General features: G+C 42.0%; 1 protein-coding gene across 3 annotated transcripts in view; it reads right to left on the bottom strand.

Moving 5' to 3' along the window:
* The window catches only part of SPMIP4 (sperm microtubule inner protein 4), a 51,039-nt gene extending 27,552 nt beyond the window's left edge, over positions 1-23,487 (bottom strand). The window contains exons 1-3 of one of the 3 annotated variants that reach the window (XM_032759050.2): positions 23,103-23,487; positions 22,308-22,465; positions 5,302-5,478 (exon numbers count right to left, since the gene is read on the bottom strand). In XM_032759050.2, coding sequence (XP_032614941.1) covers positions 5,302-5,478; positions 22,308-22,441 — 311 coding nt within the window. In that variant the 5' untranslated portion in view covers positions 22,442-22,465; positions 23,103-23,487. Of the gene's footprint in view, positions 1-5,301; positions 5,479-5,561; positions 5,654-22,307; positions 22,466-23,102 lie in introns of those variants that run through there. The other 2 variants (XM_058446309.1, XM_058446313.1) reach the window with 2 other exon arrangements.
* Between the last annotated feature and the right edge of the window lie 10 nt (positions 23,488-23,497).

Here is a 23,497-nt window from a genome sequence, read left to right as displayed (position 1 = left end):
TCTTGGCTCACTGCAACCTCTGCCTCCCAGGTTCAAGCAATCCTCCCGCTTCAGCCTTCTGAGTAGCTGGGATTACAAGCACCTGCCACCATGCCCGGCTAATTTTTTTGTATTTTTGGCAGAGACGGGGTTTCACCACGTTGGTCAGGTTGGTCTCAAACTCCTGACCTCAGGTGATCCACCCGCCTCGGCCTCCCAAAGTGTTGAGATTACAGGCGTGAGCCACTGTGCCAGGCCCCAGCCTACATTTTTATAGTGCGTGTACTCTGAATATCATCTACCCAATGCAGATTCCAAGAAACTTGCTTTTTCCAGCCTCCGAATGGCCCTGGAGTGTGAGGGTTATTTGTACCCCACAAGAATGCTCACCTAGAGAACCCCACCATTGAGGATGTTCTCAATAATTAGGTAGATACAACGACCAGCTCTGTGTGTGTCAGGTTTTCTCCAGTCACCCCGGTGCTTGCTCAGTGGCTTCATAACGAAGTGATCATGGCAGCAGCACAGAAATTATCACATATGGACTCAGTGACATGAACTTCCCTCACTAAGACTCACCTGGCTATTGGCACATTTGAGTTTGCCAGCAGAAGTGACCAATCGTGGGTGACCTATCCCTGGATGTACTAGTCAGCCATCTGGTGGTAGGATAATTACATTGAACCCCTTCCATCATCAAAGAGATAACCTATACTCATAATTTTAGACACTTCTTCAAAATAGGGATTTCCCTTCCCTTCTCACCATGCCTCTGCAAGTAACATCATCGGTAAACTTACTAAATGTCTCATTCATTGCCATGCCGTCTTAAACAATATTGTTTTTGACTAAAGAACTCAATTTACCACAAAAGACACTGGGCAACAGTTGGTTGAATTCAAATGATTCACCATATTGATAGAATGTTATATCTTGCCATATTTACAGAACATTAGGATGGCTTACTGAATATTCAATCATGGCTGAGTGTTGTCCTAAAGAGTGTGGGACAAGCTCTGAACCAGTGACCAATAAATAGATTCCCCCTTAGCCAGAATGCGTGGTCTGAAAACCAAAGAGTGGAAGCGGGAGTGGTGCTTCTTACTGTTATACTTATGGTTACACTTGAGAAAACTTGACTCCCTCCCCAGCCACCTTGAGCTTTGGTGGTTTAGAGGTCAAGGGAGAAACACTTCCATCAGGGGATACAACAATGGTCACAATTGCATTGGAAGCTGAATTGATGATGATGTGGCAATTCTGGGCAGGATGATTGATCCTGAATATCAAGGGCCAGAGGATATTATACAATGATGGGGGAAAGGAGTATTTCTGGAACCTGGGGAACCTTTTGAACACCTAATATTGTCTTCAGTAGCATGGAGTTAATGAAACACTAGAGCAGCCTTACACAGGCAGAACCACTAAAAAGCTAAGATCTCTTAGAGCATACTTTTGGATTGTTCTATCAAGTAATGTACTCCTACCAGCTCAGGTACTGGCTGAGGGCAAGGGAACTTGGAATAGGTAGTGAAGGAAGGAAATTATTATTATTTATAAAAGCATTTTTAATTTCAATAGTTTGTGGGGAACAGGTGGTGTTTGGTTACATGAATAAATTCTTTACTGGTGATTTCTGAGATTTTGGTGTAACCATCACCCAAGCAGTGTACACCATACTCAATGTGTAGTTGTTTATCCCTCACCCCTTTCCCAACCTTCCCCCCGAGTCTCCAGAGTCCATTGTATCATCCTTATGCTTTTGTGTCCTCATAGCTTAGCTCCCACTTATAGGTGAGAACATACAATGTCTGATTTTCCATTCCTGAGTTACTTCACTTAGAATAATGGTCTCCAACTCCCTCCAGGTTGCTGTGAATGCCATTATTTCATTTCTTTTTATGGCTGAGTAGTATTCCATGGTATATCCATGCCACATTTTCTCCATCTACTTGGTTAATGGGCACTTGGGCTGGTTCCATATTTTTGCAATTGCGAATTGTGCTGCTATAAACATGTGTGTGCAAGTGTCTTTTTCATACAATGATTTCTTTTCTGGAGGAAGGAAATTATAACACCAATGATAGTCTCATGACCAAGTGCAGGAATGAGGGCTATAGTCGCTTCTCATATTTTCTGCCTTGCTGTGTCTTATATACTTTTACATATTTTCTTTTTTCCTCTTCATTTTCCTTATTATTTCATATAGGATGCATTGGTGATGGTTAACTTTATTAGAGAGCATAGGTATAGAATATCTGGACAAGATTACAACTGAACTAGACAGGAGTGGGCACTTGGAATTGGATATAGCAAAGTTGGAAACTGCTTTCCTTTGGCCTCCACTTTTGGGGAGGTGAGTGTATTTTCATTTGTATGAAAATTGTTGCTTTTTTTTTTTTTTTAGACGGAGTCTCACTCTGTCGCCCAGGCTAGGGTGCAGTGGCACAATCTTGGCTCACTACAACCTCCGCCTCCTGGGTTCAAGTGATTCTCCTGCCTCAGCCTCCTGACCTCGTGATCTGCCCACCTTGGCCTCCCAAGGTGCTGGGATTACAGGGGTGAGCCACTGCGCCCAGTCACATTTTCTTACATTGAAGCAGCGGTTCTCCAACTTTGCTGCATGTTGGAATTATCTGAGGTATCTTGTTAAAATGCAGATTCTGTTTCAGTAAATCTGGGGCGGAGGCTGAGATGTGGCATTCACCATTTCCTAGGTGATGCTGATGCTGCTGGTCCATGTACCGTGTGTTGAATAGAAAAGCATGTTATTGTTGCCGCTGTTGTTTAGAGTGACAGTCCACTGGCACTCAAGACTATCATCTTTACAATACGCTCTCTATATTTTGCTAGTTCCCCACATTTGGAACACCCCACTTCCCAGCCTTCCTAGCAGCCAGAGTGCAAATGTGCCCTAAGTTCTGTCCATCATCCACATCTATACTAGACTTTGACTGTGAGTAGCCTGAGAACATGAGCTTCATGAGGGACATCTAAACTGCCAATAGGTGGCAGCAGAGGTGTCCAGTTAAAGAGGCACTTCCTCCCTGATGAGGTCAGTCCTGGGAGTGGCCTCTATTCCTGGATGCCGAACAATGAGCCTATTTCTCTAGGCATCCTACAGTTTTGTGAGCTAATCTAATATCCTCTCATAATCTTGTTCTTTTTTCTTTCTTTCTTTTTTTCTTTCCTTTTTTTTTTTTTTTGAGATGGAGTTTTGCTCTTGTTGCCCAGGCTGGAGAGCAATGGTTAGTTTAAGAAGAACAGGATTGGCTGGGTGCGGTGGCTCACACCTGTAATCCCAGCACTTTGGGAGGTCGAGGCAGGTGGACTGAGGTTGGGAGTTTGAGACCAGCCTGATCAACATGGAGAAACCCCGTCTCTACTACAAATATACAATTAGCTGGGCATGGTGGTGCACGCCTGTAATCCCAGCTAGGCTGGGAGGCTGAGGCAGGAGAATTGCTTGAACCCGGGAGCGGTAGGTTGCAGTGAGCTGAGATCATGCCACTGCACTCCAGCCTGGGCAACAAGAGTGAAACTCCACCTCAAAAAAAAAAAATTAAGAGATATGCCAGGTATAACTGGCATTCTAAGTGGAACAAGTATTTTCTCTTTCCCTGTCACATTCAGTAAGAGATCATGCACAAATCTCATGTCGAAGTAGATTACCCTTAAGAAACAAGTCTTTAGCTTTCTTTTTACATGCTGGAATTCCATATGAATACTTCTAATTCTTATAAAGTATTGTTCATTTTTTAATAATTAAATTTTGGGAGGGCAGTAGCTGTAAATTCCATACAGAGCTATCTCCCCAGTCTCTAGAACAATGCTTCCTATGCTTAAGTTACTGAGCAGATAAATGAATAAACAGATGAATAAATAAAATGAACAGATGAAAAGAACTTGGGTGTTGGAGTCAATACATCTGGACTCAAATCCCTATTCCACAACTTTATAATTGTCTGACCCAAGGAAAGGTGCTGAATCTCTTGGGTCTGTTTATTCATTGTAAAACAAGGATGGCAGTGTCTGCTTCACAAAGACATTACAGTTCCATGAGAGCGTGGGCTTAAACACATCTGTTGAGTGAATGAATGAACGTGAGGTCCTCACTATCTATAATGTGTGTTGATGTCTGAATCTTTCTAATTGGCCTGTGACTGTCAGGCCTTTTTATTTGTCTGCTTTTAATTGCTTTTCTGAGGCTTTGATAAGGTCATCAGTGGCACATGTCCCTGTTGTTAATGTTTCTCTCTCTTGCTGTGGCTTGTCTTCCTTAATTTATTTCTTTTACCTGCTTTAGAACAAAGAACTAGTTAACTACAGTGTTCATAAACCAGATAATCAGGATTATTAGATAAAGCAGGAGGAAGAAGGCTCCATGTCAAGTGTATGATAGACTCTGCTCTGAGTAAATGTCTTAATCCTTAGGAAATATTTAATATAACATTTGCTATTCAGATTTTTTTCTGCTTTCTGTTGAATTTTAATGTGTTTTGAATAGAGCTGCTGAGTAACTTTAAGATTTATAAACTATTATTTTTAGCTTTTTTTTTTTTTTTTTTTTTTTGAGATGGAGTCTCGCTCTGTCGCCCAGGCTGGAGTGCAGTGGCGCAATCTCGGCTCACTGCAAGCTCCGCCTCCCGGGTTCACGCCATTCTCCTGCCTCAGCCTCTCCGAGTAGCTGGGACTACAGGCGCCCGCCACCACGCCCGGCTAATTTTTTTTTGTATTTTTAGTAGAGAGGGGGTTTCACCGTGGTCTCGATCTCCTGACCTCGTGATCCGCCCGCCTTGGCCTCCCAAAGTGCTGGGATTACAAGCGTGAGCCACCGCGCCCGGCCAGATTTATAAACTATTATTGAAAGCTTTTAACACTTGAAAACAATGCCCAGCAGATTCTAGTGACTATCAAAAAGACTGACAAACAAATTACAAATCAAAAGTTCCAAAAACCAAGAGCACCTGTACAGATTAGGCCAGGTCTTTGCTCAAACAAAAATATTTAAAATTTAATTGTTTTCTCTCTTTCTATCTCAGGAATATTCCCATTTAGTTTTAGATAGGATACAATAAGTAAGTAAAGGAATTAAATGAATCAAAATTTCTGATCACAATATTTTAACATCACTAAGGAGAGCAAAAACCATTCATTTATTATTATTTCACAACTAGAAATTAATTTTTCATTCTGTGTCTTTTCATAAATAGTAAGAGAAATAAGTTTGAAGACAGATTTAAGCAAACAAAGGACTCACAATAGAAGTAAAGAAAAATGCATAATAAAGACCTCTCTGTGAATGGCAGAAAGTTTATTTACCTTGGCCAGGTTTCTCCACCAAATCCGTAATGCTGATGTCCTTTGCCCATGACACGAGGAGGCTCACGCTTTGGCCTGTGGTCCTCCGGGAGTGAAATTGGTATTATCCCACCATACTCTCTTTCAGCGCCCCAAGGAAGCCTACATTGTTGAAGCGACTCCCTTAATTCCTGATACCTGTGAAAAAAGAGGGACTTTAAAGAGCCTTAGCAACATAACAGATGCACAAAATTGCATAACAGATTGCATAAAATTCCTACCACTTCATAAGTATTTTCAGATTAAATCTTCAGAACACAGAATTCTCAGTGTCAGGTAGATTATGATACTGGTTATTTAGGCATCATGGGACTGCTGAAAGAATGAGGTTAAATTTCTGAGGACTTACAAATTATCCTTTTTTTGGTCATCAGTTGTAGTGTGTTTATTTTTTTAATTTTAATTTTTTTTTTTTTGAGACAGGTTCTTACTCTGTTGCCCAGGCTGGAGTGCAGTGGCATGATCTTGGCTCACTGCAGCCTCTGCCTCCTGGGTTCAAGCAATTCTCCCACCTCAGCCTCCTGAGTAGCTGGGATTACAGGGGCGTGCCATCACACCCGGGTAGTTTTTGCATTTTTAGTAGAGACGGGGTCTCACCACATTGGCCAGGCTGGTCTCGAACTCCTGACCTCGGATGATCCACCCGTCTTGGCCTCCCAAAGTGCTTGAGATTACAGGTGTGAGCCACTGCGTCTGCCCATGTGTTTATTTTTAAAAACAGCTTTATTGAGATTTAATTCACTTGCCACACAATTCATCCATTTAAAGTGTACAATTCAGGCCAGGTGCAGTGGCTCATGCCTGTAATCCCAGCACTTTGGGAGGCCAAGGCAGGAGGACTGCTTGAGCTCAGGAGTTCAAGACCAGCCTGGGCAACATAGCAAGACTCTGTCTCTATTTTATAAATTTATAATTAATTAAAAAATAAAGCATATAATTCAATGGCTTTAAAGGTTATTCACAGATAAGTGTGAGCATCCCCACAGTTAACTTTACAGCATTTTCATCATCTCAAGAATACCCTGTATTCCTAAGCCATCATGCCCTATACTCCCCACCCTCACTCTATCCCTCGGCAACTATTATACTAATCTACTTTCTGTAGATTTGCCTATTTTGGACATTTCCTGTAAGTAGAATAATATAACACGTGGCCTTTTGTGATGGCCTTCTTTGACTTGGCATAATGTTTTCAAGGTTCATCCATTTTGTAGTATGTGTCCATACTTCATTCCATTTATTTATTTATTTGTTTTTTTTGAGATGGAGTTTCGTTCTTGTTGTCCAGGCTGGAGTGCAATGGTGCGATCTTGGCTCACTGCAGCCTCCACCTCACCTCAGGGTTCAAGTGATTCTCCTGTCTCAGCCTGCCGAGTAGCTGGGATTACAGGTGCCCGCCACCACACCTGGCTAATTTTTTGTATTTTTAGTAGAGACATGGTTTCGCCATGTTGGCCAGGTTGGTTTTGAACTCCTGACCTCAGGTGATCCCCCCCGCCTTGGCCTCCCAAAGTGTTAGGATTACAGGCGTGAGTCACTGTGCCCAGCCCTTCATTCCTTTTAATGGCTATGTAATATTCTACCATATAGATATATCACGTTTTGTTTCACCATTCATCAGTTGATGGACATTTGGGTTATTTTCACCTTTTAACTCTTGTGAATAATACTGCTATGAATATTCACGTTCAAGTTTTGGTTTGAATAGCTGTTTTTAATTCTTTGGGGAATTAAATTAGAAGTGGGTCATGTGGTAATTCTGTTTAATTTGTTGAGGAACTGCCAAACTGTTTTCTACAGTAACTGCTCCATTTTACATTCCTACCAACATTGTATGAGGATTCCAATATCTCCACTTCTTTGCCAACACTTGTTATTTTCTGTTAAAATTTAAAAAAATTATTGCCATTCTAGTGGATGTGAAGTGGTATCTAATTGTAGTTTTGATTTGCATTTCCCCAATGACTAATGATGTTGAGCCTTTTTTTCCATGTTCCTATTGGCAATATCTTTATTGGAGAAATATCTATTCAGATCCTTTGCATTTTTTGTTATTTGTCTCATTTTTGAGTTATAAGAGTTCTTTATATATCCTACATACAAGTCACTTGTCAGGTATGATAGGCAAATATTTTCTCCTATTCTGTGCATTTTCTTTTTACTTACTTGATAGTGTCCCTTGAAGCAAAAAAGTTTTTTAATTTTGACAAAGTTCACTTGATCTGTTTTTCCTTTTATTGCTTATGCTTTTGGAGTCATATCTAAGAACACAGTTACAAATCCAAGGCCACGAAGATTTATCACTATGTTTTCTTCTAAGTATCTTACAGTTTAGCCCTTACACTTAGGTCTTTGATTCATGATTAGTTAATTTTGGATACAATATGAGATAAGGGATCTCATGCATCTATTCTTTTGCATATGGATATCCAGTTGTTCTAGCTCTATTTGTTGAAAATCCTTCTTCCTCATTAAATGGTCTTGGCTAAAGATTATCGTTGGATTTTCAAAAATGGAGAGTATTGTAAAGGAATATTCCTAATCTTGTAAAGGAGCTACTTGCTCATAAGTTTTATCTAGGGCTACTATAACAATGGTTCTCAAAGAGTGGTCCCTAGACTAGTAGCATAAGCATCTCCTAAGAGCTTCTTAGAAATGCAAATTCTCAGGCTCCATCTCAAAACCTAAGAATCAGAATCTCTGGGGATGGGGTGCAGTAATGTTTTAAGAAGCCCTCCAGGTGATTCTCGTGCATGCTAAAGTTTTAGAAGCACTATTCTATTCAATAGTTACCTTGTATGGTAATCATGTCTCCAAGTCTCACCCCTTACAACAGTACTATGCAGTGGACTGGAGACATGGGGGTTTCCTAAATTAGTTAGTCCTAAATCTTGGAACTGGTAGCTCAGATGATTTTCTCTGCTTTTTCTTAACAAAGGAGTGAAGGGCAGGTATTCTATTGGCTCACTGTTGTAACCTTTAACCCAGCACCTGGCACACAGGAAGTACTCAAATAATACTATTGAATAAATGAGTAAGGCCAAAGAGATGGATTTGTTTCCTATACTGCTTACTGTGATAGAGGAATGAAATCTTCTGGTTAGGAACACAGCCTCACAAAAACACCTGCAAATGTATCTGGCAAAAGTTCTGCTTCCTAATTAGGAAGGATTTAATGACTTTCAGTTTCCAGTAATGGCGGCCTAGGTTATTTAGACCAAACTTCCCACTGAAAACAACTAAAAATACTGGGAAGAGAAAAAAAATCTTAAAAACAACTAGCTTTTTGACAAGACAGAAAGGGATGAGTGCTACATAGAGGGTAAATAGGAACCCAGTGAAGTAAGCAAGCAGGGAAGCCACTCCTGCCCTTAGGGCAGGGCCAATCCTGTCAAATTCACATTTTTGTTTTAAGGTGAGGGATATGGAAATCAGCCAAGCGAGGAAACTAAAGGAGACCATCTACACAAGAAGCTGGGACCGGCAAATTGGGGGCGGAACCAAGATGGCCGAATAGGAACAGCTCGGGTCTACAGCTCCCAGCGTGAGCGACGCAGAAGACCGGTGATTTCTGCATTTCCATCTGAGGTACCGGGTTCATCTCACTAGGGAGTGCCAGACAGTGGATGCAGGACAGTGGGTGCAGTGCGCCATGCGCGAGCTGAAGCAGGGTGAGGCATTGCCTCACTCGGGAAGTGCAAGGGGTCAGGGAGTTCCCTTTCCTAGTCAAAGAAAGGGGTGACAGACGGCACCTGGAAAATCGGGTCATTCCCATCCTAATACTGTGCTTTTCCAACAGGCTTGGAAAACGGCACACCAGGAGATTGTGTCCCGCACCTGGCTCGGAGGGTCCTACGCCCACGGAGTCTCGCTGATTGCTAGCACAGCAGTCTGAGATCAAACTGCAAGGTGGCAGCAAGGCTAGGGGAGGGGCACCCACCATTGCCCAGGCTTGCATAGGTAAATAAAGCAGCCAGGAAGCTCGAACTGGGTGGAGCCCACCACAGCTCAAGGAGGCCTGCCTGCCTCTGTAGGCTCCACCTCTGGGGGCAGGGCACAGACAAAAAGTCAGCAGTAACCTCTGCAGGATTAAATGCCCCTGTCTGACAGCTTTGAAGAGAGTAGTGGTTCTCCCAGCACACAGCTGGAGATCTGAGAACGGGCAGACTGCCTCCTAAAGTGGGTCCCTAACCCCTGAGCAGCCTAACTGGGAGGCACCCCCCAGTAGGGACAGACTGACACCTCACTCGGCCGGGTACTCCTCTGAGACAAAACTTCCAGAGGAACGATCAGACAGCTGAATTTGTGGTTCACGAAAATCCGCTGTTCTACAGCCACCGCTGTTCTGCTGCCACTGCTGCTGACACCCAGCCAAACAGGGTCTGGAGTGGACCTCTAGCAAACTCCAGCAGACCTGCAGCTGAGGGTCCTGTCTGTTAGAAGGAAAACTAACAAACAGAAAGGACACCCACACCAAAAACCCATCTGTACATCACCATCATCAAAGACCAAAAGTAGAAAAAACTACAAAGATGGGGAGAAAACAGAGCAGAAAAACTGGAAACTCTAAAAAGCAGAGGGCCTCTCCTCCTCCAAAGGAATGCAGTTCCTCACCAGCAACAGAACAAAGCTGGACGGAGAACGACTTTGACGAGTTGAGAGAAGAAGGCTTCAGACGATCAAACTACTATGAGCTATAGGAGGAAATTCAAACCAATGGCAAAGAAGTTAAAAACTTTGAAAAAAAATTAGACGAATGTATAACTAAAATAACCAATGCAGAGAAGTGCTTGAAGGAGCTGATGGAGCTGAAAGCCAAGTTTCAAGAACTACGTGAAGAATGCAGAAGCCTCAGTAGCCGATGCGATCAACTGGAAGAAAGGGTATCAGTGATGGAAGATGAAATGAATGAAATGAAGCGAGAAGGGAAGTTTAGAGAAAAAAGAATAAAAAGAAACGAACAAAGCCTCCAAGAAATATGGGACTATGTGAAAAGACCAAACCTACATCTGACTGGTGTACCTGAAAGTGACGGGGAGAATGGAACCAAGTTGGAAAACACTCTGCAAGGTATTATCCAGGAGAACTTCCCCAATCTAGCAAGGCAGGCCAACATTCAGATTCAGGAAATACACAGAACACCACAAAGATACTCCTCGAGAAGAGCAACTCCAAGACACATAATTGTCAGATTCACCAAAGTTGAAATGAAGGAAAAAATGTTAAGGGCGGCCGGAGAGAAAGGTCGGGTTACTCACAAAGGGAAGCCCATCAGACTAACAGCTGATCTCTCGACAGAAACTCTACAAGCCAGAAGAGAGTGGGGGCCAATATTCAACATTCTTAAAGAAAAGAATTTTCAACCCAGAATTTCATATCCAGCCAAACCAAGCTTCATAAGTGAAGGAGAAATAAAATACTTTACAGACAAACAAATGCTGAGTGATTTTGTCACCACCAGGCCTGCCCTAAAAGAGCTCCTCAAGGAAGCACTAAACATGGAAAGGAACAACCGGTACCAGCCACTGCAAAAAACATGCCAAATTGTAAAGACCATCGAGGCTAGGAAGAAACTGCATCAACTAACGAGCAAAATAACCAGCTAACACCATAATGACAGGATCAAATTCACACATAACAATATTAACTTTAAATGTAAATGGGCTAAATGCTCCAATTAAAAGACACAGACTGGCAAATTGGATAAGGAGTCAAGACCCATCAGTGTGCTGTATTCAGGAAACACATCTCATGGGCAGAGACACGCATAGACTCAAAATAAAGGGATGGAGGAAGATCTACCAAGCAAATGGAAAACAAAAAAAGGCAGGGGTTGCAATCCTAGTCTCTGATAAAATAGACTTTAAACCAACAAAGATCAAAAGAGACAAAGAAGGCCATTACATAATGGTAAACGGATCAATTTAACAAGAAGAGCTAACTATCCTAAATATATATGCACCCAATACAGGAGCACCCAGATTCATAAAGCAAGTCCTGAGTGACCTACAAAGAGACTTAGACTCCCACACAATAATAATAGGAGACTTTAACACCGCACTGTCAACATTAGACAGATCAATGAGACAGAAAGTTAACAAGGATACCCAGGAATTGAACTCAGCTCTGCACCAAGCGGACCTAATAGACATCTACAGAACTCTCCACCCCAAATCAACAGAATATACATTTTTTCAGCACCACACCACACCTATTCCAAAATTGACCACATAGTTGGAAGTAAAGCTCTCCTCAGCAAATGTAAAAGAACAGAAATTATAACAAACTGTCTCTCAGACCACAGTGCAATCAAACTAGAACTCAGGATTAAGAAACTCACTCAAAATCGCTCAACTACATAGAAACTGAACAACCTGCTCCTGAATGATTACTGGGTACATAACGAAATGAAGGCAGAAATCAAGATGTTCTTTGAAACCAACGAGAACAAAGACACAACATACCAGAATCTCTGGGACACATGCAAAGCAGTGTGTAGAGGGAAATTTATAGCACTAAATGCCCACAAGAGAAAGCAGGAAAGATCCAAAATTGACACCCTAACGTCACAATTAAAAGAACTAGAAAAGCAAGAGCAAACACATTCAAAAGCTAGCAGAAGGCAAGAAATAACTAAAATCAGAGCAGAACTGAAGGAAATAGAGACACAAAAAACCCTTCAAAAAATTAATGAATCCAGGAGCTTGTTTTTTTAAAAGATCAACAAAATTGATAGACCGCTAGCAAGACTAATAAAGAAGAAAAGAGAGAAGAATCAAATAGACGCAATAAACAATGATAAAGGGGATATCACCACCAATCCCACAGAAATACAATCTACCATCAGAGAATACTACAAACACCTCTACACAAATAAACTAGAGAATCTAGAAGAAATGGATAAATTCCTTGACAAATACACCCTCCCAAGACTAAACTAGGAAGAAGTTGAATCTCTGAATAGACCAATAACAGGCTCTGAAATTGTGGCAATAATCAATAGCTTACCAACCAAAAAGAGTCCAGGACCTGATGGATTCACAGCCAAATTCTACCAGAGGTACAAGGAGGAACTGGTACCATTCCTTCTGAAACTATTCCAATCAACAGAAAAAGAGGGAATCCTCCCTAACACATTTTATGAGGCCAGCATCATCCTGATACCAAAGCCTGGCAGAGACACAACCAAAAAAGAGAATTTCAGACCAATATCCTTGATGAACATTGATGCAAAAATCCTCAATAAAATACTGGCAAACCAAATCCAGCAGCACATCAAAAAGCTTATCCACCATGATCAAGTGGGCTTCATCCCTGGGATGCAAGGCTGGTTCAACATATGCAAATCAATAAATGTAATCCAGCATATAAACAGAACCAAAGACAAAAACTACATGATTATCTCAATAGATGCAGAAAAGGCCTTTGACAAAATTCAACAACGCTTCATGCTAAAAACTCTCAATAAATTAGGTATTGATGAGATGTATCTCAAAATAATAAGAGCTATCTATGACAAACCCACAGCCAATATCATACTGAATGGGCAAAAACTGGAAGCATTCCCTTTGAAAACTGGCACAAGCCAGGGATGCCCTCTCTCACCACTCCTATTCAACATAGTGTTGGAAGTTCTGGCCAGGGCAATCAGGCAGGAGAAGGAAATAAAGGGTATTCAATTAGGAAAAGAGGAAGTCAAATTGTCCCTGTTTCCAGATGACATGATTGTATATCTAGAAAACCCCATTGTCTCAGCCCAAAATCTCCTTAAGCTGATAAGCAACTTCAGCAAAGTCTCAGGATACAAAATCAATGTACAAAAATCACAAGCATTCTTGTACACCAATCACAGACAAACAGAGAGCCAAATCATGAGTGAACTCCCATTCACAATTGCTTCAAAGAGAATAAAATATCTAGGAATCCAACTTACAAGGGACGTGAAGGACCTCTTCAAGGAGAACTACAAACCACTGCTCAATGAAATAAAAGAGGATATAAACAAATGGGAGAACATTCCATGCTCATGGGTAGGAAGAATCAATATCGTGAAAATGGCCATACTGCCCAAGGTAATTTATAGATTCAATGCCATCCCCATCAAGCTACCAATGACTTTCTTCACAGAATTGGAAAAAACTACTTTAAAGTTCATATGGAACCAAAAAAGAGCCCACATCGCCAAGTCAATCCTAGGCCAAAAGAACAAAGCTGGAGGCATCATGCTACCTGACTTCAAACTATACTACAAGGCTACAGTAACCAAAACAGTATGGTACTGGTACCAAAACAGAGACATAGATCAATGGAACAGAACAGAGCCCTCAGAAATAGTGCTGCATATCTACAAATATCTGATCTTTGACAAACCTAACAAAAATAAGCAATGGGAAAAGGATTCCCTATTTAATGAATGGTGCTGGGAAAACTGGCTAGCCATATGTAGAAAGCTGAAACTGGATCTCTTCCTTACACTTATACAAAAATTAATTCAAGATGGATTAACGACTTAAATGTTAGACCTAAAACCATAAAAACCTAGAAGAAAACCTAGGCAATACCATTCAGGACATAGGCACAGGCAAGGACTTCATGTCTAAAACACCCAAAGCAATGGCAACAAAAGCCAAAATTGACAAATGGGATCTAATTAAACTAAAGGGCTTCTGCACAGCAAAAGAAACTACCATCAGAGTGAACAGGCAACCTACAAAATGGGAAAAAATTTTCGCAACCTACTCATCTGACAAAGGGCTAATATCCAGAATCTACAATGAACTCAAACAAATTTACAAGAAAAAAACAAACAACCCCATCAAAAAGGGGGCAAAGGACATGAACAGACACTTCTCAAAAGAAGACATTTATGCAGCCAAAAAACACATGAAGAAATGCTCATCATCACTGGCCATCAGAGAAATGCAAATCAAAACCACAGTGAGATACCATCTCACACCAGTTAGAATGGCCATCATTAAAAAATCAGGAAACAACAGGTGCTGGAGAGGATGTGGAGAAATAGGAACACTTTTACACTGTTGGTGGGACTGTAAACTAGTTCAACCATTGTGGAAGTCAGTGTGGCGATTCCTCAGGGATCTAGAACTAGAAATACCATTTGACCCAGCCATCCCATTACTCGGTGTATACCCAAAGGATTATAAATCATGCTGCTATAAAGACACATGCACACGTATGTTTATTGCAGCACTATTCACAATAGCAAAGACTTGGAACCAACCCAAATGTCCAACAACAGTAGACTGGATTAAGAAAATGTGGCACATATACACCATGGAATACTATGCGGCCATAAAAAATGATGAGTTCATGTCCTTTGTAGGGACATGGATGAAACTGGAAACCATCATTCTCAGTAAACTATCGCAAGGACAAAAAACCCAATACCGCATGTTCTCACTCATAGGTGGGAATTGAACAATGAGAACACATGGACACAGGAAGAACATCACACTCTGGGGACTGTTGTGGGGTGGGGGGAGGGGGGAGGGACAGCATTAGGAGATACATCTAATGCTAAATGACGAGTTAATGGGTGCAGCACACCAACATGGCACATGGATACATATGTAACGAACCTGCACATTGTGCACATGTACCCTAAAACCTAAAGTATAATAATTAAAAAAAAAAAAAAGCTGGGACCTTAAAATGCTTACCCTCCCATGTTCAAGGTGAGTCAGAAGTTAACCAGTTCCCTTATGGCCTCAGTTTGCATCTATCCTAAACTTAAGCTTGGATTTAATTGGTCCTGGATTGGTATTATGGTATATACCCATAAGGCACTCTGCAGGACAAACAGGAATCCTTTAAGGAGGAAGGATTCTTGGGGGAATCACAAAATGTGTTCTAAAGGATGAGTAGGAATTATCTAGAGGAAAGAGAGGAAATACTGGGACATGCAAGGGAATAGCAGGTAGAAAGGCCTAGAGTTTAATAGACTGGAAAATTCCTGACAGTGTTGGCTTCAGTCTAGAATCTCTCTTAGGGAAGAATTACTTTTGTTTGGTAAAATATTCTGCTAAGCCACTTGTAGACACAGAGACTCTGAAAGTATGGGTGTTGGTAGGAGCTCAAGCAAGCTCAGACTGATTAAACTGCTCTGCAGTGGGAGAAACTTGTTGGTTTGCTCTTGAAACAGGGAGGGGAGAGGAAAGGGGAGTATGGGAAGAGGGAGATGAGAGGAGCCAGCAGGATGGTGAGGCTACTGGAGACTGCACCGGTTGAAAACCCAGGGAGAAACCCTTGGTGACAGCTGGTTAAAGACCTTTTAAGAACGTGGAAGTTATGGCTAATAAGGTGTTTTGGTTACATGTAGCATGGCATGGTTTGACTCTCCTTCCTGATCCCCAACAGTTCAGTGAAGTTTACCAGGCTCACAAATGCTCTGCATGGACAAGGTCCTTAGAGAAAAAGGAGGGATGACTGAGTTTCACATCTGGGTCAGTGGGTTGTTTTAGGTGGAACCAGGAACCCAAAGTCAGAAGTGACCATGAGACTTTCAAATGCTATCCCTATCCTTGTCCCAGGAACTTGGCTAAATCTGGAGGAATTCCACAAGGCATGGAGTAAAGATCTGAGAACTTACCCAGATCTTAGGGGCTGAGAAAATAGAGTTGAATTTTGAACTTTATTAGAAGAGTTGACATAGAATTCTAGAACTTGGGGCATGTAGAGAAGGGCCACGGTGAGAGGTGGAGCATGAGAGGAAAACAAGGACAGTATCCTGTGGGGCCTTCTAAATCCTCTGGACTATACCCTGAGAACAGTGGGAGCCAGTCAGAAACATGGAGGAGAGGAAGGGGAGGGTGAAGGGTTGGGGGAGGCAGGTGAGAGGAGGAAGGGGGAAGAAAGAGGGAGAAAAAGGGAGGGAGAGAGAGGGGGAGAGAATGGGAAAGAGAAGGGGAGATAGGTAGGTAGATAGGGAGAGAGAAGGGGAGAGACAGGAAGAGAGAGAGAGGGAAAGAGAAAGAGGTATGAACTGTGGAGCTACTTTTTTCTCTTTACCAGTACAGTGCTTGGCTTAACATAACCGCCCCCCGCCACCAACCTGTAATAATTGTTGAATAGAATGAAGAAGCAACACTCAGGACTGTCTTACAAATGGAATGTATTATCTCGTGAAGTCACTAGATTGAGGATTGGCAAAGCATGGCCCATGGGCCAAATCCAACTCCCTGCCTGTTTTTGTAAACAAAAGTCTATTGGAATACAGCCATGACCATTCATTTATGGACTATATACAGTCTATGGCTGCTTTTGCCCCACAATGGCAGAGTTGAATAGTTGGACAGAGACAGTAAAGCCTACAATATTTACCATTTGGCTCTTTACAGAAAAAGTTTGCTAACCCTGCACTAGCTAGGGAAGGAGAGTCCTGGGCCTACTGATTTGGGGGTGCTATAGAAGGGATGCTGGCATTCAGCTCTCAGACCTCTACGTCCTCCCTAGCTGTCTGACAACGATCAACAGACACGGTTTGGGGGACATGACAAGTGAAAAATATTTAAATGCATTTGATTAATGACAACCTATGCTTTAATATCTAAGTTTGTAAAAGTTACGTTCAAAACCTAAATGAGTCAATTTCTCAACATCTGACCCCCGTATATTACATTGTCCCTGGAAGATGAGCCGGTAGAAAATGCTAATCAATCATTTGGGCTGGCATCCACCTAAAGCTGGAAAGTTGCAGGAAATTATTTAAAATAAAAGACAATGCATAAATAAGTCATATTTCTCTCTTACTTTAAGGTATCATGTCTCCCTACCCTTAGACTTAATACTCACAGAATTGTAGAGAAGGAACCAAATTAAAATAAAGATTGACATTTTAGGATGTAATAATTTAGGATTTCATGATAGGATTTCATTATAGGCTCCCATTTGTTTCTGGATTCACTTTGTTGCTTTCTGATTCTTAAACCTTTTTAAAAAATGGTAGTTATCTACCAACTAAAAATGAGGGTTATGTTTTAATAATTTTAATGAAATTTTAAACCTTTCTCTTTATCTCTCTCTCTGTCTCCTTTTCTCTCTCCCTCTTTTCCTCCCCCTCTCTCTCACTGTCTCTCTCACCTCTCTCTCCATGTCTCTCTCCCTCTCTCTCCCTTTCTGCTAGCCCAGTAGTTCTCAATGTAAATAAAATACATCTCTATAACAAAGAGAATAATTATCAAATTATTGGTGCTACCATCTCTAGCAATAGAAAATTGTTTACTTGTTTTTGAAAAAGATACATTCCCTATAGATGAACCAATATTTCATTTTAAAGTCACTGTACAAGATTTTGTGCATCAAACCCCAAATTCAGTAATTTAGCCAGTAATTACTGGGAGGCATGATTAAAGAAAAGCTCGAAATAAACATAAACCTCATTTTCAGTTGGCAGATAACTATTATTTAAAAAAATGTTTTAAGAGTCAGAAAACAGCAAAGTGAATCCAGAAACAAAATGGGAACTGATAATGAAATTCTATAATGAAATCCTACTATATAATAAATTCCTAAGCAATTCTCAAGGCACTTCCTCAATGGATATGTTTGTTTGCCCTGTGAGCTAAGAGAACTTGCTAGAAGTAAGGAGAAGTCAGCTGAATGAAAAAGAGGATAGGAATCTTGATGATTTTGAGTAGCTGTTCCTGCCAGTTAAATTTTCAACAGAAGAAATGAGAAAAAAAACCACCTGTTAATATACTTAATATTTTTAATGGAGATCAAGCAAGTTTATATAAAATAGTGGCTAGCATAATTGTCCCAAAAAATCCACTTGAGTAAAGTAATTAAAGTGTAACCACTAACTTGCTCCTGATCATCAGGTAAGCCAGAACCATAGTCCTGGTTTTCTTACATTTTCAGTGCTGCTAGCCCAGTAGTTCTCAATGTAAGCTGAAAAACTAAAAAATGCAGATTACCTTCCCACCTCAGACCTGGGGAGTCAGAATGTCCATAGATAGAGGAAGCCTGGGAATCTGTTTTTCTAGAAAGCTCCTCGGGTGATTTTGGAGTACCCTGTCTGTAGACCAGTCCTGGGTAACAGGGGAGCTAGACTGTGTCACCTATTTCTATATTGTTTTATTTTGTTTTGATTTTTGAGAAAGAGTCTCGCTCTGTTGCCCAGTCTGGAGTGCTGTGGTGTGATCTTGGCATACTACAAACTCTGCCTCTAGGCTCAAGTGATCCTCCCACCTCAGACTCCCAAGTAGCTGGGACCACAGGTGTGAGCCACCACACCTGGCTAATTTTTGTATTCACCTCACCTAATGTGAAAAGAAAAAAAAAGTAGGCTGATGTGAGGAAATCGTTTTGCATCATGTTAAAACTGCCAAGTGAGTGCCATGATCGCTGCATCTAGGTTGTAGGTATAGCCTACATGATCTAAGTTGTACCTGGACACATCACGATATTTAAAAAGGGTGTCCCTTTAAGTATATCCGTGTTTAGAAAACTAAGCTGCTGAGTGCAAACGTATGCTAGGGCTCACGTTCATCCTTACCATTATGAAGGTAATCCTGAAAAACCAGGGGCTTTCTGTTTTGTATTGTTTTATTTTGCTGTTGAGATACCTTGTGATTCAAATTGGGAGCCATGGACCCTGCACCTGGTCTGAAGAAGTGAGCCTCAGCAATGATAGAACAGAGTTACCACCAGTGTCCTGTTAACACCGTCCAGAGCCGTTCCATCACTAACACTGAGAGAAAAGAGACTCTTTTGTAAGCTGTCTGGCTGCTTTTTAAGAGTGGGTTAAGAGGAGGGGTTCTGAGAACAGATGATCATCCTGGTTTTCTCAATCTGGCGTTTGTGAAAGGAAAGAATTCATGTGAAATAAAAGGGAAAGCAAGTTGTAGTTATCAGGAGCCAGGAGCATGGTTGTACCTAGGGCGAGCTTCAAATAATACCTTTTTGTAGTTTATAGTTGACCATATATCATGTTGAATTTTATAGTCAGTTAAAATATGTGCTTCTCTTAAATTTCATGCCAGTTAAAGGGTTTTGGAGCTGATCACTAACCAACTATAGGACCGTTTAGGTAGAGGGGATCAACATTTCAGTGAAAAGCCTTTGACAGTGCTTTTTGATGGTGCATTCAGATATGGCAGCCCTAAATTCTTGGATTCCTTTAGGCCAAATATAAAACCTCACATTGCTGTTTTTGAGCCAGGGACAACTGCCCATTCCCGGATCACACACAATCCACTAAGGGTTTTATTTGACTCAAGGGAAGCTCTGCCTAATGTGACAGCCCTTGGAGTTGAACAGGAATTTAGAGCTGAAAACCACTCTTATGAATCAGGTCAATGGTAGAGGAGTAGGGGCAGCAAGGACTGACCCAGAAGTGACAAGAGCTCCTTTTCCTCCAATACAAGAATATTTCTTTTCATTAAGTGAAAACAGCAATTGATTTAAAAAATGTTGAATATGATCTTTACATTTAAAAAAATTGGAGAGGACACATATTAAGATGTTAACACAGTAGTTATTATCTCTGGATAAAGGAGGTACAGAGGGTTTCTTTCCTATGCTTCATTTTCATAATTTTTCTGTTGGAAAAATAATTTGTTTTCCTTACAAATTTCTGTGATTTCTACATTATGAGAAATGTGTGTTAGTTTTATAATTACGGAAAAATCATTCTTTTTCGTTATTAATATAAAGAGCATGTTTGTAAACTGGAGATCTGTGGAAGTCTGATCGAGATGGTGAAAGGCGAAGTGCAAGAAGAAAAAGGAGCTGAATCTGTGAGAACCAGTGTTTAGTCTGGCAAACAGAACTCTCACAGGGGCCAAGAGAATCTTCAGATCTTGAAGGGCTGCTAGCATGGGCTGATGAATTACTATTTTGCATAGCTTCAGAGGGAAGAACCAGAATCAGCAGGCAGAAATTACAAGGTAAAAACTTGTTCTCATTAGAAAGAAAATGATCTGACAATCAGGAGCATTCAAAAATGGGATGGACTGCCTGGTGTGGAAGTGCTGTCCTTTTTGGAAGTGTTTAAACTGAGGCTGGGTGACTTCCTGTCTGGTTTCCTAAAGAATTCTTAAATGATTGGGAGGCTGAGGATCACAAGGTCAGGAGATCGAGACCATCCTGGCGAACAGGGTGAAACCCCATTTCTACTAAAAATACAAAAAAATTAGCTGGGCGTGGTGGTGTGCGCCTGTAGTCCCAGCTACTCAGGAGGCTGAGGCAGGAGAATTGCTTGAACCCAGGAGGCGGAGGTTGCAGTGAACTGAGATCATGCCACTGCACTCCGGCCTGGCAACAGAGTGAGACTCTGTCTAAAAAAACAAACAAACAAACAAAAAACCACAAAACAAGTAGACAACCACTCAGGCTATTTTTTCACTGTCCAGGTATTTTGAGCTGTTTTTTTCTTTTCCTTTTCTCAAAATGATGCAAGTAAATACAATACAGGAAATGCTGACACTAAGATGTTGGCAAATTACTTGTGTGTATCTGTTATTTCATATGTAAAATGCAGATAACAGTAGTACTTATAGGGTTGTCATGAGGATTAAAAGAATTACTACATACAAAGCATTTGGTAGAGTGCTGACACATAGTAATCACTAGATATATTAGGTGCAATTTTTTTCATTGTAATCTTTTAAAAAAACTTTTTTTCTAGGTTCAGGGGGACATATGCAGGTTTGTTATACAGCTAAATTGTATGTTGCAGTGGTTTGGTGTACAAATTATTTTGTCACCCAGGTGATAAGCATAGTACCCAAGAGGTAGTTTTCTGATCCTCACCTTCCTCCCTCTCTCCACCCTCAAGTAGGCCTTGATGTCTGTGGTTCCCTTCTTTGTCTCCATGTGTTCTCAGTGTTTAGCTCCCACTTATAAGTGAGAATAGGTGATATTTGGTTTTCTGTTCCCGTGTTAGTTTGCTTCAGAATGACGGCCTCCAGCTCCATCCACGTTGCTGCAAAGGACATGATCTCATTTTTTATGGCTGCATATTATTCCATGGTGTATATGTACCATGTTTTCTTCATCCAGTCAACCACTGATGGGCATTTAGGCTGATTCCATGTCTTTGCTATTGTGAATAGTGCTGTGATGAACATACCTGTGCATGTGTCTTTATGGTAGAACAACTTATATTCCTTTGATAGAACAAATTATAAGAACAACTTAGAATCCAATAATGGGATTGCTGGGTCAAATAGTAATTCTGTTTTGAGTTCTTTGAGAAACCACCAAACTGCTTTTCATAAATTAAATCATAATGTATAATTAATGTGTTACAGGGAATTTGGTGAGGCAAAAATTTACACAACTATAAGCAGCAAATTCTGGGAGTATTTTTGGGCAGATGGTAGAAGGGCATGTTAGGGAACCAATACAGTACTATTTACAAAAGTCTTTGCTTACAACGTATTAATTTCCCAATGAAGGAAGGGACCATTCTAAGATTTTAGAATGTAGTGGATGAATTTGATGTGTGGCTTTTATCGTACACAGCCACTTACTTCTCGAGTTCCTTACAGACACTTGAAGGTGCAGTTAATTGCCACGTTTTGCCTTCCCTATGATATGATAAGCAGAAGAGCCCCGGCCCGGCGCAGTGGTCACGCCTGTAATCCCAGCACTTTGGGTGGCCGAGGAAGGTGGATCATTTGAGGTCAGGAGTTTGAGAACAGCCTGGCCAACATAGTGAAACCCTGTCTCTATTAAAAATGCAAAAATATTAGCTGGGCATGGTGGCGCATGCCTGTAATCCCAGCTACTCTGGAGGGTGAGGCAGGAGAATCACTTGAACCTGGGAGGTAGAGGTCCCAGTGAGCCGAGATCGCACCACTACACTCCAGCCTGGGCGACAGAGTGAGACGCCGTCTCAAAAACAAACAAAAAACAGAAGAGCCCCAGAACAATAAATGTTTTTCCTCACATAATAAAATATACTAATACATTAAAACTGCTTTTTCTAGTTTTTGTTTTACCTGTCCTCTGAGGCAGTTGGGCGAATAACCGTTTGGAGGGGGGTGTGCAATTCATTAGAGTAAAAGGTGTTGGACAGTGTGTCAGCTCCTTCAAGCTCCCTGCAACAGTAGGGCCTGCTGTGAATGATTTCCATGCTTCTTGGCTAAAAAGGCACAACCTGGAAAAGAAAAGGAGGGCACATTTGGTTTGTCGAGTCAAGGCAGGCAGAAAACACATTTTACACTGCTAAATTCTTCAACCTGACGCTGCACAGAAGTCACAGGCTTCCCTCCGCACGGAAAGCCGTCAAATCAGTAATAAACAGAGACCTAAATAAGTTCTAGGGAAATAAATTTCAACTGAAACAAATCCACAAGTGGACGGTGCCTCCAAGTAGTCACCAGAATGACCATCCAGTAGGTTCGTACCAGTCCGCTACTTTGTGGCCATCAACTGACATTCAATTCTTGCCTCAAATTTGACTATAACTATTCAAGAAAACTCAGCTGACTTTTAGCCTGTGGTCTTTCCGAAAATTAGAGACTCTTCATTCAACAGAATAAGCGCTGTCCTAAAGCCTTCGGGGATTCTGGACGAGAATCCCTTTGCAGATGGTGGAGTCAGTGGTGCACCACGAACGGGACCCTAAAGGGGATTCCCGGTTTCCAACTGCGTCGGGGAGAGTCCCACCTCTCCCTCGGACTTGGGGGAAGGCCACGAGGCGGCGTAGCTGGGACCAAGAGTGCCGGGGGCCGAGGCCGAGCCTCGCGGACTGTCATCGCCCTGGGAGCGGTGCCTCCGGGGTCTGGACATACCTGGGACATGAGCCTGGGGGCGCTGCGGGACCGTGCTTCCCCTCCCCTCCCCGCAGCTGGCGGCCTTCGCGGGCCGAGGAATTTTGAGGTCGTCCGCACCTGCGGCCCGGTGGCGCTGGCAGGCAGGGGCGGGGGCGGGAGAAGGACGGCGGGCAGGCCGGGGTGGGGTGGGGCTGGGGGCGCTTGTGACGATGGCCGTGACCGCGGCATTAGGTGATGCGTCCTTGAGGGGCTGGGGGCTTCCGGGCGGCGAGCGGGGCGCAGTAGGCGGATCTTAGAGACCTCAGAGGAAACCAGCCCAGCGCTACGGGACTGGCAAGAACGCGAAGAACAACCGAGAGTGAAGAGAGCGCGAGGCGCCGGGTCGGGAGCTAGAGGGGCTCTTCCGCCTTGCG

This window comes from Hylobates moloch, unplaced genomic scaffold (assembly GCF_009828535.3).
Source record: "Hylobates moloch isolate HMO894 unplaced genomic scaffold, HMol_V3 SCAFFOLD_1, whole genome shotgun sequence".
NCBI lineage: Eukaryota > Metazoa > Chordata > Mammalia > Primates > Hylobatidae > Hylobates > Hylobates moloch.
The sequence above is the reverse complement of the archived record's forward strand: the minus strand, read 5'-3'. Positions and strand labels throughout refer to the sequence as shown.